The sequence below is a fragment of the Myotis lucifugus genome, unplaced genomic scaffold (genome assembly GCF_000147115.1).
Source record: "Myotis lucifugus unplaced genomic scaffold, Myoluc2.0 scaffold_80, whole genome shotgun sequence".
Taxonomy (NCBI): domain Eukaryota; kingdom Metazoa; phylum Chordata; class Mammalia; order Chiroptera; family Vespertilionidae; genus Myotis; species Myotis lucifugus.
In genome coordinates, this window is record NW_005871128.1 from 143,512 (window position 1) to 161,015 (window position 17,504).

Sequence of the window (17,504 nt, forward strand, 5' to 3'; positions counted from 1 at the left end):
TTTTTTTAAAAAAATATATTTTATTGATTTCTTACAGAGAGGAAGGGAGAGGGATAGAGTCAGAAACATCGATGAGAGAGAAACATCAATCAGCTGCCTCCTGCACATCCCCCACTGGGGATGTGTCCGCAACCCAGGTACATGCCCTTGACCAGAATCGAACCTGGGACCTTTCAGTCCGCAGGTCGACGCTCTATCCACTGAGCCAAACCGGTTTCGGCCAAGGTCTCTTCTTGAAGGTCCCAGCATTTTGTTGATTTTTGTGTCTGATTTTTTTTTTTGGTTTGTTTGTTTGTTGTCTCTCTTTGCTTTTGAAAATGAAAGGAGACTTAAAATTCTTGTTTAATACTTAGCTCTATCAAATTAGTATATTCCAAGGGCAGCAGGATGTTATAACTCTTCAAATCTAAGTTTCTTACATTTGAAGAGTTTTAGTAGTTTGGATATATAGGAGTGTGCATTGTGTAGTGACATAATAGTAATAATTATAGCTAACATTTATTAAGCATTTTTCATATGTCAGGTATTCACTCATGTAATTGTTGCTGCTTTTCTATGAGGGATAGGTGCTGCTATTACCCCTGTTTTACAGATGAAGAAACTAAGGCACAGAGAGGTTAAGCAAGTTGCCTGAGGTCACATAGCTAGTTAGTAAGTTGGAGAACTGGGATTACAGACTTTGCCCTGCTGTTTATAGTAGACAGGTAGCAATTCTGGACACAAGTCTGAATTCTGGCCTGACACATCTGTGTAAACGGGGCCTAGGTGTGTAACCTCTTTGTGCTTCAGTGTTGTTATTAGTGAAATCAGAGTAGCTGCCTGGCTCAGGGTTGTTTTTAAGATTAAATGAAATAGTAAATGCAGAACCTCTAGACTAATACTTGGCACAATAGAAAAAATTATTATTTTAGAGCTGCTGTTGTAAAATATAAAGTGTTGGAAAGTTTTTGAAATTAGACTTTCAAAGGCTACTCTAGTAATGTAGCATTTTAACTTTAAATTGCTTTCATGCAGGCATACAAGATATTCTTTCTTGAAAGAAATCTGATGAGTCGTCAGCCAGGAATACCAAGTTGTTTCAGGTGCTTTCCCGAGGGAAGAGTCAGGGTGATATCTTATAGTGAGCCCTGGCATGGGTGAATAAACTGTACTCATCTGGGTAAAACTCTGGCTTCTCAGCTGGCAGTGGGGGGCCAGGGAAGTGGTAGTACAGAAGCTCTGGGGACCACAGAGCTACCTCAGAAAACTGCCCCTGGAACTTAGGGAATGGTTTATGCCATTGTCTGGATACTCAGGAGCTGTTGTTTGTTTCCTGGAAGACTGGGAGCTGAAGAAATGCTGTCGTCTCTCATTCTTTACTTTGAGATTCAATTTTGGGAGTATCCTGTAGGATGGATTCCTACATCCCCTTTTTCTTGAATGTCCTTCCAGCTGAGAGAACTCTGGAGGTCTGATACACTGAATAGTACTTAGTCTGTAGTCTTCATCCCAGGGAACCAGCTGGTCAGCAGCACATGTGCACTGCCTGCCAGAACGTCTTTGAAGAGCTCTGTCGCAGCGAAAGAATCATGTCCTTAGACATGCTGTGGGTAGTGAGTGGAGTGGCTTGTTGTGTGGCCTGCAGGCCACCATCCGGCATTGCTGTTCATTCGGATATTTAAATGAATGCTAGGAATGTCATTTTGGCCTCTTACCTCGGTTGCTGGTAAATAGTAAAAATAAAATGTGAAGAATGTCAAAAACAGCAGCTTCAAGAAGTGGCTCTGAGAGAGCTCTGCCCGTCCTCTTAACAAAGAAAGCAGACTCGTTAGACTTGAGCATTTAATCAGATGTAACTGCAGACCGTGGAAGCTGAGCCTTTTCTCCTGGGCACTAATGGTTTCTCTTTTTCTTTAAACAGTAGGGCAATTCAGAAAGTTTTCAAAATTAGGCCTTATGTTTGTGGTTCTTCATCTGGATTAATGTTAGAATTTAATATTTGGTTCAGTTTGTGGAGCTAAAATGTGGTGATCAGCTTGAGCTCTGTTTTGTAGGACTGTTTGTGAGTTGCTAGGGATTCTACTCAGTTTTTCCCATCTTGCTTTTCACTTAACTGTTTTGGTCAGCCAGTAGGACACAGTGTGAATTTAGTATGTGTGAGAAATTTAAATAGGAGAGGAGATTTATTTTGAAGATGCAAGGCTGCTCTTATAGGAGCTATAAACACTTGGCACACAGGCCTGTCTGGGTGGAAAGACATGCTTCTCCTAAAGTTACTAAATTGCAAAATTTTAATCTTAAATTGTGATTATAGAAATGCAAAAATATATACTGTAGCTTGTGTGTATTTAGAAGATATTAGAGAGTGTTTTCTGGGGGCAAGTTAAGCCCTTCTCCATTGTTAAACTCTGCAGTGATCTTTATATTTTTAAATGCCTGACATCTGGTTAGGGCCCAACAGTGACTTCTTAGTCTAGGCAAAGACCAAGTTACATATTTAAATTGTTTCGAGGCTTGTAGGAGGTATGCATCTGATGCTTGGATTGTTTATTCTGTTAGTGATTGCCCTATTCTGCTGCTTGACCGTGCACTCCCTCCTCTTTGGGAACAGTACTTTGGCTCTCCTTCGAAACAGACTCTCCAAAATAAATACAGTAGCATCTTGACTGCCACTGCACGGCTTACCCCGTGCCTCACCCCGCGCTGCAGTTTGTTAGAGGTGGACCCGGGCTGCAGTATGTCGTATCAACCGGTTAGTCAGGTCCCTCTCCCGCCCTTCAAGATCTCTTGATAAATGGTTCAAAACAGTTTGGCCCATCTTCAGCATTTTTTAGTGTAAGAGACAAAGTCCTTTTCTTTCCCATTTACTTATATGATTAGTATGCACTAAAAGTGCCATTAAATGTCATTCTTGAATGATTGTAACTCAGTTTTCTAAGTGCTGTGTCAGTGACTGAGTTCCTCTGTTTCTTGCTTGTTACCCGGAAAGATCAAACCGTAGCTGGGGGTATTAATTTATTCCTTTAGAGGATGAAAACATTACCTAATAGGCCATCCAAGGTATTCTGTTTATCCAAGTGTTGCCCAGATCCTTTTTCTTAGCTGAGCCTGTTACTTCAGGAGGACTCAGAGTGTTGATCCAAATGTTGGTGTATTTCCTGTGAAAATTCAGAAACAATCTTCCTGGCAGTTTCTCGGAATAATGCATTCAGATTTGATGTCTCCTAGAAATCTTATTGCTGTGGCATGGCTGACCATAAAACTGCCTAATTGACTTTTTTCTCTCTGAAGGAGCTTAACAGATGTAGTTTATGATGACAAGAGACATTTATTATCCTTTCTTAGCATTTTGTACCTCATTTACTATGATTTACTTTGTAATATTTTAACTTCTGATCCACCTGTCTTGTGTCAGCCCCTGGATGTCCCTGGAGAGGGACATCTTGTTTGAACATTTTCCCTCTACTTTAAACCCCTGCATATAGTAGGCACATTATGTATATAAATGATTGTTACTGCTGTTCGCTTGGAAAATTGTATTGGATCCAAGACAAAGTGCCCCCTAAACAAAATTTTATTCTAGTTGAGTCATATAATGCTTTTCTGAGTAAAATGTATGAAAAACTCAATTTTATTGAAAATCCTGTGTCAAAATATAAGACCACTTTAATATACTTAATTGAATATCTATTTAATTTCTTGTTGGAAGAACTTTTTGTGTGCCTATATAAACTAGTTATACCTCATCCTTCAAGTTTTCTTGAAGATACAGTTGATTCAGGTTTGAAGGCAAAGCACCTCTTTAATGAGATAAATAGAATCTGGTTTCTTGTACAAAAACACAATGAAATAATTCTCAATCATTGGGCTTAAGTTCTTTTTTTTCACCAGATTTACCCTTTTAAAAGAGTTCTTTCCCCAAAGTTCCTATTACATTTTAAAAAGCAAAATAGGCATTATAGTGTATATAAAATTTTACATTTTTTCATAACCCTAGGACACACACACACACACACACACACACACACATATCATATTATTAAATATGCTTTAGAAACACGATTTTTAAAAAATCTTCACCTGAGGATATTTTTTCATTGATTTTTAAAGAGAGTGGACGAGAGAGGGAAAGACAGAGATAAACATTGATGTGAGAGAAGCACATCGATTGGTTGCCTCCTGCACTAGCCCCGACCAGGGCCTGGGCTGGGGATGAGCCTGTGACCTAGGTATGTACCTTGACTGGAATCGAACCCAGGACCCTTTGGTTCGCAGGCTGACGCTCTATCCACGAGCCAAACCAGCTAGGGCTAGAAACACAATTTTTAATGGCCATATAATAGTTTATTGCTTGAACTTGCCATCCTGTGTTTAATCCTTCTTCTGTTGTTAGTGTTTCAGGCTGATATTCTTTTTTTCACCTTGTCATGTTCGACCCTTCCCTGTGCTAAGCCAATTCTGTTCATTCTGAGGCTTGTCAGTTCTCCATCTGTGCCTTTTCTTCCATGTGCATTTTGTCCCAGTGTTCAGGTTCTCAGTAAAGTAATGCTGTCCCAGTCCTTCTTACTTTTTTTTCCTTTTTGGTTAATCCTCACCATTGATTTTTAGAGAGAGTAGAAGGGCGGGAAGGAAGGGGGGAAAAGAGAGAGAGAGAGAGAGAGAGAGAGAGAGAGAGAGAAAGAGAAACATCGATGTGAAAGAGACACATCAATTGGTTGCCTCCTGCACATGCCCTGGGGCATGTGGATCAAACCTGCAACCCAGGTACGTGCCCTTAACTAGGAATGGAGCTTGCAACTCTTGGGTTCCAGGGCTGACTATCTAACCACTGAGAAACACTGGCCAGGGCTAATCTATCTTACTTTTTTTTTTTAAATGTATTTTTATTGATTCAGAGAGGAAGGGAGAGGAAGAAATACAAACATCAGTGATGAGAGAGAATCATCGATTGACTGACTCCTGTATGCCCCCTACTGGCGATCGAGCCCTCAACCTGGACATGTGTCCTGACTGGAATGGAACCTGGGGCACTTCAGTCCACAGGCTGACGCTCTATCCACTGAGCCAAAATGGCTAAGGCCATCTTACTTTTAATGAAAGCTTCTCTTCTCCAAATCATTGCAAATACCACTACCAGCCTTATCCACTCTTCGGATCATAGCATAATAACGAAATCATTCCTGGTTTTATGATTTTCAAGAATACCCCTAAGCTATTTTAATTTGGGGGGGCTAGGGGTATTCTTGGGCATTATTATGTTTGTTAGGCTTCATTAATGGTGACAGCTTGATAATGTTTTAAACTACCTTGAAAATGTTAAAATATATTGCCAATGAGAGAGGATAAAATTATTAGTGGAGGCCAGAATACAGAAAAATTGGAAAGGAAAATACTTCAAGCAAAGTAAATTGTAAATATCTTTATTTTAAATGCTCAAGTATATGTGCTAAACTTGATGGAAACTAATTTGCTTCTCTGAAATTTGATTTATCTGTGACTTTTTAGGGCCATGTAAGGAAAAGAGTCAGTTCCCTCTTCTTTGTTGCATAAAGAAAAGGTACCTCTGCCACTGAATTATGAACGGATTAAAAAGTTATATTTTAGAACAGGAGACTTTTTCCTGTGTTCTTTTTATTTTTGTCTTATGGGCAAATAAACAGTTAAGGAAATGTATTTCTTCTCCCTGTTTCACATTATAGAGGAAGTGGTTAGTTTTATTGAGGGATTAAACTTTTTACCTCATTTCTTATTATGAATTATATGGCCCATGCAGTAGTGTGTGGATATAAGCTTTCTATTTGTGAATCAGTGTTTCAAATTCTTAAGTATTTGTGACTCTGTTGAATTCCATTCTCTGTCTATCTGAAAATAAAAATTGGAATTGCCACTTGAGTGGACAGGTAGTTAGCCTTTTTTGAATTTCACCAGGACTGTCCTGCTGCTGGGTGATATCTCCTTTTTTACCTCCAAACCTAGACCCAGGCTTTTTTATTCTTTCTTTATATGCCTTTTTGCTAGATCACATTACAAACTTGTATCAAATTTCTGCCTACTGCTTTCTCTGTCAGTTTCAGCCTTCCTCTTGCTTAAGACTTTATCTGGAGTTACGTCTCCATGCCCATGACCCTCCAATTGCTTCACTTCCTTGTCTGTCTCGATTTCTTTCCTTTCAAGTGCGTACTCTCTGCCTGGATCGAATTGGCAGAAACACGGCACACGTGCTCCTACATGCAGGTTTCATTAGCATGCTCCTTTCCCTCTCATTAGTCAAGGTGGAATACAGCATTGGCACAATTTTAGCAGTTACTCTTTTTCTAGTCTAAATTCTCCACCTTCCCATGACTTTGTTTTACTCCTCTTATTAGAATATAGTTTCACTGTTGTTTTGTTTGCCAGATGGTTACCCAAACATGTATTACTCTGTGATCCTCCAACATGCTGGTGCTTTGGAATTTTCCATAAAGAATGTTATTAACTGGAACCAGTGTCAGGGAAGCCACCAAGTGTTGTTGAATCTCAGTTTTTTTCATTTGTTAATTGGAGAAACGAAAATTTTACCCCATTCGTGCATATAGGGTATGCATTCAATTAAATAAAAGTGTTTGGTATTTTTAGTTTAGTCTTTTACTACCAAAAACTAGAGGCCCGGTGCACAAAAATTTGTACACTCAGGGAGGGGGTCCCTCAGCCCAGCCTGTGCCCTCTCGCAGTCTGGGACCCCTCGGGGGATGACCACCTGCTGGCTTAGGCCTGTTCCCCGGGGGATTGGGCCTAAGCTGGCAATCAGACATCCCTCTGGCAGCCCGGCAGCTCTCGGGGGATGTCCACTTGCCAGTGGTGAGCAGACCTAAGCTGCAGTTGGACATCCTTAGCACTGCTGAGGAGGCAGGAGAGGCTTGTGGCTGAGCAGAGCTCCCCCATGTGGGAGCGCACTGACCACCAGAGCACAGCTCCTGCATTGAGCATCTGCCCCCTGGTGGTCAGTGTGTGTCATAGTGACCAGTCATTCCTAGTCTTTCTGCTGTTAAGGTCAGTTTGCATATTACCCTTTTACTATATAGGATAAAGGCCTGGTGCACAGGTGGGGGCCGGCTGGTTTGCCCTGAAGGGTGTCCCGGATCAGGGTGGGGGTCCCGCTTGGGTGCCTGGCCAGCCTGGGTGAGGGGCTGATGTCTGTTTGCAGCTGGTCACACTCCCTTCAGGGTGTGGGTCCCCACTGGGGTGCCTGGCCAGCCTGGATGAGGGGCTGATGGCTGTTTTCAGGCTGGCCACACCCCCTTTAGGGTGGGGGTCCCCACTGGGGTGCCTGGCCAGTCTGGGTGAGGGGCTGAGGGCCGTTTTCAGGCTGGCCGGCGACTGAAGCTCCCAGCCTCTCCTTTTTTTCTTTTTTTTTTAATTCTGGGATTTGTTTACCTTCTATAATTGAAATTTTGTTGCCATCACTGGAGCTGAGAGCCGGGCTCCTGCTCGCTCCAGCTCTGAGTCCGGGGCTGGCTGAAAGCAGGTATCTGGGGTTTGTTTAGCTTCTATAATTGAAACTTTGTTGCTTTCAGAGCTCAGAGCCGGGTGCGGCAGGCGGGGAACCGTGGCTTCCTCCATCACTGGAGCAAGCAAGCCTCCTGCTCGCTTCAGCTGCGTGGCTGCCGGCCGCCATCTTGGTTGGGTTAATTTGCATAACATGCTGATTAGCCAATGGGAGGCATAGCGAAGGTACGGTCAATTACCATGTTTGTCTATTATTAGATAGGATGATTTCTTCTTCATTAGTTGCCTACCAGTTCTATGCATGATTTGACATCTTTGAGATATAATTTACATACCATACAGTTCACCCATTTTAAGTGCATGATTCAGTGGTTTTTAGTACATTGGAAGAGTTGTGTAGCCATCACCACAGTCCATTTTAGAACGTTTTCATCACCCCAAAAGAAACCCCATATCCATTAGCATCATTCCCCATTTCCTAGGCTACCACTAATCTGCTTTCTGTAATTTTAAGCATTTATAACACCATGCTTAATATATTGTGTGTTAATAGGCTTTTCACTTTTCTTAATGGTATATTGAAGGTATTTTGAAATGCAATCCTATAATTTTTAGAAGTAAAAAGAGCTTTTGGTCATTTAATGTTTATTTTTTTATACAAGGAAACAGAGGACCAGAGAAGTGAAGTAATTTATCCAGGGACATTCCCGTTCCACACCTCTTTACCAAAGCACACTAAAAAGAGTGACTTATTAATACTTATTTCATCAATAGTTTTTATCTTTGAGTGTTTGCTAAAACCATTTCAAATTCGAATTCTGGAGATGAGATATTGTTTGATTTCTCTATGTTGGTCCGTCTACTATTCTGTGACTATTTCTTGGTTTTTTCCCCTCTATCTATAACCTTCCCATGTATCAAAAATCATATCCAAAGTTTATTTGATGGATTACTGTATTTTCTGTTTAAATGTTCTTTAGAAAAGTCATTACTCTGTGATCAACCATAGCGTTTCCTAGGATAATTTATTGTTTTAATGTGTGTTTCTCTGTGGCATACTTGAGGTTCCTATCTTTTTGTGGTCTACTGTTTAATCTGCCATCTTTCTCCCATCCCATCCCTCTTTTCATTGTGATTTTTGCTGCTGCTCCTATCAGTAGAGACCATTTCTCCACTTCCCTGATTGTGGCAGAAATAAATTGTGTAGCTTTCAAGGCCTAGGCCAGTGATAGCGAACCTTTTGAGCTCGGCGTGTCAGCATTTTGAAAAACCCTAACTTAACTCTGGTGCGTGTCACATATAGAAATTTTTTTGGATATTTGCAACCATAGTAAAACAAAGACTTATATTTTTGATATTTATTTTATATATTTAAATGCCATTTAACAAAGAAAAATCAACCAAAAAATGAGTTCGCGTTTCACCTCTGACACGCGTGTCATAGGTTCGCCATCACTGGCTTAGGCCCTAAGAATCCTTGCAGCCTCTTCCTTTGCCCTGTGAATATTCCTCAGCATCTTCGAGGGAAGCTGCTCTATTATAAGGGAGAGGACAAGAGGCCTTGGGGAGAATAGAGGAGCTTCCGCAGACAGCGGCACTAATTGCCAGGCCGTTCTGACCTCCATCTGTATATAGTTGCATGAGTGAGTTCACGTGACAGCAGCAGAATTGCCCAGCTGACCCACAGAAATGTGAGAAATAAACTATGTATAATTTTCTTGTGTCACTAAGTTTGGGATGGTTTGCATCAAAAACTAACTGATACATGTAGGTGTCAGCATTATGACAATGTTGAGATGATTAAAGAATGTAATTCATGTAAAGTTCTTCGTTCACTGCCAAGCATAGAGAATCCCTCAATAAAGGTTGATGCTGTATCATAACAGCAGTGTCATAATGGCACTAGCATTATCACTACTGATACTGTTGTTTTAGTTACTGGGGTCACTTTGTTTCTCCCCCTCCAGATATAATGCCATTGTTTTCGTTGTCATTAACTCTGATGAGTTAAAGTAGCAATCTTAAACCTTTTGTTATCTCATGGCACACATAAACTAATTACTAAAATTCTGCACCACTCCAAAAAAAGTGTGTTTTCTGCCAATCTGACAAAAAATAGGTATAATTTTGAATCATTCACACTGGATGGCTATTGTGTTGGCTGTTGTCACTTTTTTATTTGACAGTGTAAGGGAAAGAGGTCAATGCCTCCGACTAAATAGTCAGGTATTGCATGTTTTAAACATTCTTGCGGCACACCAATCACTTGGTTAAAGAATTTGATCTCTGGTGCAGATTGTCTGGTATTTTCCTTCCTGATGAGTTAAGTAGTTTTAAACACTTTTCTTATTGTGAAGTAAAATACTTATTGTAGAAAAGTGCATAAGGTACAAATGCATACCTTATAACAAATCATAAAATGAACACCTGTAACTACGGGTCAGGTTGAGAAGTTGAACATTGTCAGGACTGCAAAAGCCCATTCATTTCATGCCCTTCCTGGCCACAGTCCTCTCCCTCGCACTCAGATTTTATATCATCACTAACCTGATTTTACAGTGATCACTTCTTTGCTTTTCTTTATAGTTTTTGCCACCTCTATGGGTCTCTCTAAGAAAAATTGTTAAGTTTTGGTGATTTTTTCCAACATTATGTAAGTAGAATAATGTCTGCATTCTTGTGTTTGCCTTCATTTGCTGAATGTTATTACTAAGATTCCTGCATATCATGACTAACAGCTTTCATTTTCATTGCTGTTTAGAATTCCATTGTAAGAATATTCCTCTATCAGATCTACTGTTGATGGGAATTTGGGTTATTTATAGTGTTGGGCTATTTTGAATAATTCCGTCAAGCACATTCCTGTATATGTTCTGGAATAACATGAGAGTGATTTTTTTTAAAGGCATATATGTAGAATTTCTTGAAAATAAAGGCCTATTTATAAGTCTTATAGAGAAGAACATTGCCAAATGATTTATATTATAAAAAGTATGAATCTTACCTTCAGATTAGAACCATTGATTGACCATGTCTTTACCAAGGAGGTTACTCACAAGGCCAGTTCAGGTCAGTGGGGACAGGAGTAGGACTGTGATGAGAGTGATATGGGATGAAAAGGGACTAACCTTCAGTTGAAGGTTAAAATGTCTCCAGAAGGGAAATCTGTGAGTAAATTTGGTGCCATTTTTAGCTTGGAGTCAAACAATTTTCAGGATTTTAATAACACTCTTACACAGTTGCCCTCTAGGTTAATCCGTGGCAGTGTTTTCTCTACATTATGGAGGAGACATTTGGGCAGTAAGGGGACATTGACTAATAACAAAGGATGCAACTCTTACAGGACTGAGATTTCCTTATGTCCCTTTCTAAGAAGAAGGGAGGTATTAATACTGTGTCAAAAGAGAAGGAAAAGCCTGGCTGAGTGATTGAGCGTCGACCTTATGAACCAGGAAATCAGGGTTTGTTTCCCAGTCAGGGCACATGCCCAGTTGCGGGCTCAGTCCCCAGTAGAGTGCGTGCAGAAGGCAGCCAGTCAGTGATTCTCTCTCATCATTGATGTTTCTATTTCTTTCCCCCTCTGCCTTCCTCTCTGAAATAATAATATACATATATAAAAAAGAGAAGGAAAAAGAACCTTGTCAAAAATGAAGATTGGGGCCTGGCAGGTGTGGTTCAGTGGTTGAGTGTCAACCCAGGATTCAAGGGGTTGCTGGTTCCAAAAGATTCCCAGTCAGGGCACATGCCTGGGATGTGGACTCAATCCCCAGTGAGGGCTGTGCAGGAAGTAGCTGATCCATATTGCTTTTCTCTCATCAATGTTTCTATTTCTTGATCCCTCCCTAAAAATCAATAAAAACATATTTTAAAAGAAATGAAGATTGGGGGGGAAAAAGAAACATATTCTTCAGCCAAGTTAAAGACTTTACATCTACTACGAATAATGGTGGCTATAAGAAGACTGGTATAGCCTAACAGGCCAAGGCAATTTGGATTTCTTTGCATATAATTGTACAGAATGTGCTCTGCGGGGGCCAGAGTGCTCTAATCAAACATGGTATAGTTGAAGAATGGTGTCTGTGTGTTCCGTCACATGACCGCTCTGTGCCAAGGCGCCCTGCCAAGACAGCTACATGAATCGTTCTCCATGTGCCCTGGCTAATCTCAGAGAAAGCAGAGGGTTTATAGCTTGTTGAGTTTTTCCCCTAGCTGAGAAAGTTGAAAACTAGAGGATTTAATAAAGTCTTAGTGGCATTGTGTCAATCTTATAAGAAAACAGTTAATTTAAAGCATTTGGATACCAAATTAAGATCCCATTAGGATAATGAGGGAAGGACTGAGGAATTCATTTTCCTTTGGGGGGGTCCTCAGATAGGGTTGTTTTTACATCTGGATGTGCTTCCCAAGTAGAATGAAGTGGTATTTGTGACAAGCTGTATTTGAGGGCGCTTTTATCACTTGGAACAAAACTTAAATGTGCTTGCTGTTATGATTTCTCTTGGATGTGGGGATTTGTAGGCTGTCTTTTCCACAGACATAAAACTAATTAATTATTCACTGTAGATCTAAGTACCTTATTGACTTGATTTCTTATATTATTTCTGAATGATCCCTGAATATAAGGAATTGGTGATGGTTTTTGTGCTGTTGCTATTATGTTTTTTCTGGAAAACAAAGTGAGCTTTTCATGCTTGAGTAAACACATTGATGCATTATGAAACTGTCAGACTCTGAAAATTGGCGTAAGCTTAATTATTCAAATATGTGGCTCTTTTGAATGGCTTTTGAGTCAGCTAATGCTTTAGTACAACCAGCATAAAGACATTTCAATACCCTTCCTTAAGAAATTAAATCTCAACTGTATGATTAAAGAAATTCAAAGGATTAGTTCTTTTGTTGAGCACTTTCATTACAATATACAGCTAAGTGCTAGCATTCATTTTCAGATTCATAGTGCATTTTATTTTAAAATATCTTTCTTTTTAAATAAAAATTTAAGTTGTTTATGAATTTTCCTTATTACCTAGTCTAACTTTTTCCAGTTTTCTTCCTGTCTGTCAACATGCACACATACTTTTTTACAGTGTACCTGCAGTTTTGTTTACTTTAAAAATTATATTTGAATTGTAAATCTTTTTCAAGCACTGTGGCCTTTATAGTAACCATTTTTGTTGCTTGTTTAATATCAAATTATTCATTAACATGCTAGTCATTCCCCATATTTGACATGTATGTTTTCCATATTTACTGATAACACAAAGGCATATCAGACATTGTAGCTTGTTTTTTCTTATTTTCAGTTATATTACAAGGACAGTGTTTAAAGTGTCATTATGTCAGTGGATTTGAAGACTTATGTTTTATGGGTTACCCAATTGCTTTCCGAAAGATGGTGCATTTAACAGGCTGATGGTTGCCAGAGGAAAGGGGATTGGGGGACTGGATAGAAAAGGTGAAGGGATTGAGAAGTACAGATTGGTAATTACAAAATAGTTATGGGGATGTAAAGTGCAGCATAGGGTAGTGGTCAGTAAACTCATTAGTCAACAGAGCCAAACATCAACAGTACAACGATTGAAATTTCTTTTGAGAGCCAAATTTTTAAAACTTAAACTATATAGGTAGGTACATTGTTATTAACTTAATTAGGGTACTCCTAAACTGGCCTTTGCTAAAATAATAATAAAGCCACCAACACAAAATAATTACAATTCTTAAATTGATGACAAAAATACCTGTAGGATTTGCAGCTGGTTGGAAAAATACAGGTAACTTTATGCTTCGAGTAGGTACTTTTGTCACCCGTGCCCAATTTGCGGATGCGACTAGCACTAACCACTGCACAATGAGACTGCTGACTGACTGGCTCACTCAACTCCTGCATGAATGGCGCGCGCCTCCCCCACGCTGCGTATCCTGCAGCCCGCCTGCACCACGTCTCCCGTTTCCCAACCGACCGACACCCCCCACTTCTTCTAACGCCACTTCTTCAAAATAGACTCGCCCAGGCCGAAAACCGACTTCTGCGCATGGGCCACAAAGTTTCAATCGCACTGTATGTGCATGCCCGCACGTGGTATTTTGTGGAAGAGCCATACTCAGGAGCCAAAGAGCCGCATGTGGCTCGCGAGCCGCGGTTTGCCGACCACTGGCATAGGGAATATATTCAATAATATTGTAATAACTATGTATGGTGCTAGGTGGGTACTGGAAATCAGGGGGAACACTTTGTAAAGTATTTGATTGCCTAACCTCTGTGCTGTATACTAGAAACTAATACAAAATATATTGAATGTAAACTGTAATTTAAAAAAAATTAAAATTGAAATAAAACACTAAGAAAACACAAGAAAAAAAAGACGGTAGTTTTTTTGATCATGTACGTATACAATTTCTTTTACCAAATTTATTAATTAAAATAAAAACTTATTAAATATTAGCATCCTTCAAAATTACCAACATTCGGAATACCCTGTTATCTTAGTAGAGACTTTTTCCTTTGTAAATGAGTTTTCTAATTTTAGCAAAGTAATAGGTGCAATAGTTTTAAAAAATTCAATAAGCCATGTAGTATGACACAAGAACAGCAGCCTCTTGCCCTCCCCCTTTTCACTCTAGTTTGTGGCTTTGAGAACCCTCATCTCTTGGAGATTTCTACTGATGTTTGCCTCCCACTTGCTAAATGGCTTGCTTTTACAGTTTGATTTTTTCCCCCACTTTATAGTTTCCTGTTGATTTCTGTGGAAAATTAGACTTTAATACTTAGAGTTTCTTTTCCATCCTTTCAATATAGACATAAAATAAATTTTGGTTTTAGTAATATATAGATATCTTCCTATATAATAAAAGGGTAATATGCAAATTGATTGAATGACAGAATGACCGGTTGCTATGATGCACAGTGATCATCACGGGGCAGACGCTCAATGCAGGAGCTGCCCCCTGATGGTCAGTGTGCCCCCACAGGGGGAGCGCTGCTCAGCCAGAAGCTGCTCAGCTCACAGTTGGTAAGGGCAGCAGTGGTGGCAGGAGCCTCTCCCGCCTCCGAAGCAGTGCTAAGGATGTCTGACTGATGGCTTAGGCTTGCTCTCAGCGGGGAGCGGGCCTAAACCGTCAGTCGGACATCTCCCGAGGGCTCCTAGACTGCAAGAGGGCACAGGTCGGGCTGAGGGGTGACATCCCTCCTCCTGAGTGCATGAATCTCGTGCACCAGGCCTCTAGTTAAAATATAATGACTATAAGTATTATTCATAACCAAATCTTATATTTATATTATGATTATATCTTCTTATCTACTTTATATTTTCTCTGGAATTAATAACTCCCTTCTTTTTCCTTGCTTCCCCCCCCTCTATTCCTATTTCTAATTTATCATCAAACAAATCATTTCACTACTTCCAAACACATCAGATAATCTTTCAAATCTGTGTGTGTTTGTTTGTTTTCAGATATTTCCTGTGGGAGCCTTAGTATTTTCTCCATGTGGACTGGTTGCTAGTAGGGCCTGCTTGTGTGGCTGATGTCTTAGAATTCCTCTCACTATTTTATCTTGGGCATGTCCTTTGTCTCTCTGTTTGTTTTGTTGATTGATTTCTGGTACTCAGGTCCTACTCCTTTAAATTTACTTAATACATTTTGGCAGATTCATGAGATAAGGTATAAGAAAGGAATATTTTTAGAGACCATGCATATTTGAAAATGTCTTTATTCTATCATCATATTTGATTGATAGTTTAGCTGGGTATGTAGTTTTAGGTTGGGAATAATGTTCTTTTTGAATTTTGAAGGAATCACTCCATTGCCTTCTCACTTCAAGGTTGCTGTTGACTCCAGTGCTATTCTGATTCCCATTTTTTTTTCTGTAATTCCCCACTTCTAATCCCCTGGTCTCTGGAAACTGCGAATATTCTTTCTGGAATTCTGAAACTCTACCATATTCCTTGGTACCTGTTTTCATTCATTTTATTGGCTACCTGTTGGGCTCTTTCAAACTAGAAATGCATGTTCTATAGACCCCTGTGTTTTCTCTCTTTGGATACCTATTGGTAGAGTGTAGTACCTCAGATTGACCTCTGATTTTCCTGTCTTTTCTTTCCCATTTTCCCACCCACCTAAGTGTCCTTTTATTCTACCCTCTGAAAGATTTTAGCTTTAATTTTCACGCCTTTCATTGGAGGCTTTTATTGGTGCTACAATAAGTTGTAATTTCTAAAAGCTTACTTCTTCTTTGTAGCTTTTTTTTTTAATGGCATTATGTTGCCTTATCTCCTATTTCTCTGAGGGTATTAAATATATTCTTGGGTGATGAAATTTTTTCTGCTTCCCACATCATATTTGTTTCTTCTGAGATGTGTGTGCTTGCGCACATTCTTTTTTGCACGTTAGGGGCTTTCCTCAAGTGTCTGGAGAACTGTGGCTTTTTAAAAATGAGAGATGAAGGAAAAAAAAAAGATGATTGGAAACTGTACATGGGTGGGGCTTGTAACTTGGGGCACCTCTAGTAGTATAATCTATATCTGTAGGTCTGTCCTCATGTCTGGGAGTCTGTCTGTGGGAAAAGGCTGGTGGGATTTCACTGAGCAGGCTTTGACTCAGCCCCCTGTTTTTAGTAGGGTGCCTCACCCCTGCCCTCAGCTGTGCTGAGAGTCAACTCTTCCAGAAGGGAAATTCTCAGTCTCCTGTCTGGATATGCAGAGAAGAGAAGAGAATATGGGGACCTAACTATTCTTTGCATATTTTTTTACAACCAGTTTCTTTTCCTACCTACCTGGACCTAATTTATTATTGTCTACTCCAGAGGCTTAAATTTCAGCTTATTTGTTTCTTTATTAGTTACTATTTGTTCATTTGTTTTCTAGCTTCAAGGATTTTGTTGCATATCTAGTTTGTGCACTTGTTCCCTCTCATTTTTAATTGTCTTCATGAGTTTATCCCATATTTTTTTCCCTTTATTGATTAAGGTATTACAAATGTGTCCTTATCCCCCCATTGTCCCCCATCCCCCCACTCATGCCCTCACCCGCCGGTGTCTGTATCCATTGGTTATGCTTATATGCATGCATACAAGTCCTTTGGTTGATCTCTCCCCCTTAGCCCCACCCTCCCCTGCCTTCACTCTGAGGTTTGAACATCTGATCGATGCTTCTCTGTCTCTAAATCTATTTCTGTTCATCAGTTTACTTTGTTCATTATAATCTACAAATGAGTGAGATCATGTGATATTTATCTTTCTCTGACTGACCTATTTCACTTAGCATATTTTTGTGATTGTATAAATTATTTTCATGTCATTTTAGTACAGTTTTTAAAGAGTGTGGGAAAAAAGGAATGTGCTCAGTCTGCCATGGTTAATGGAAGTATCAGTGTGGGCTCTTTTTTAGATTTTTCAAAATAATTTTTTTCTGCATGACACATTTTTTTTTTTGGTGGATATTTGTATATTTTCTGATGTGTAGTTATGCCTTTTAAAAATGTCTTTTAAAATATTTTATTCTAATTTTTGCATATGTTTATTTAATATTGCAGATTTAACATCAGCTTTCATAAGTAGAAAATAAGTGACCACCTACTTGATAGGTTGAAGGAGTACTTATTATTCTCATTGAGTTACTTACTCATTTTTAAAGACTTTTAATTTTGAGATAATTATCCTATACAATAAAAGCCTAATATGCTAATGATATGCTAAGGCTGCTCAACCTCTTGCTATGATGTGCACTGACACCAGGGGGCAGACATTCCAACCAGTAGGTTAGCTTGCTGCTGGGGTCCAGCCGATTGGGACTGAGCGAGAGGGGCCGGACATGCCCTGGAGCCCTCCCGTGGTCCCTCTCCTGCTGGCCAAACTCCTGTGTTCCTCCTCAGCCTAGTGATAGTGCACTGGTGGGGTCCCTTGACCTGTCCTGTGCTCTCTCGCAATCCGGGACCCTTTGGGGGATGTCGGAGAGCCCATTTCATCCCAATCCCACTCAACACAGGAGCTGAGCCCTGGTGGTCAGTGCGCTCCCTCAGGGGAGCGCCGCTCAGCCAGAAGCCGGGCT

At 39.9% G+C, this 17,504-nt stretch overlaps 1 protein-coding gene across 5 annotated transcripts in view; it reads left to right on the plus strand.

The window, feature by feature from the left end:
• Positions 1-7,630: 7,630 nt before the first annotated feature.
• The window catches only part of LRRC1 (leucine rich repeat containing 1), a 90,354-nt gene continuing 80,480 nt past the window's right edge, over positions 7,631-17,504 (plus strand). For all 5 annotated transcript variants that reach the window (XM_023755559.1, XM_023755561.1, XM_023755560.1 and 2 more), the window contains exon 1: positions 7,631-7,689. In XM_023755559.1, coding sequence (XP_023611327.1) covers positions 7,672-7,689 — 18 coding nt within the window. In that variant the 5' untranslated portion in view covers positions 7,631-7,671. The remainder of the gene's footprint in view (positions 7,690-17,504) is intronic.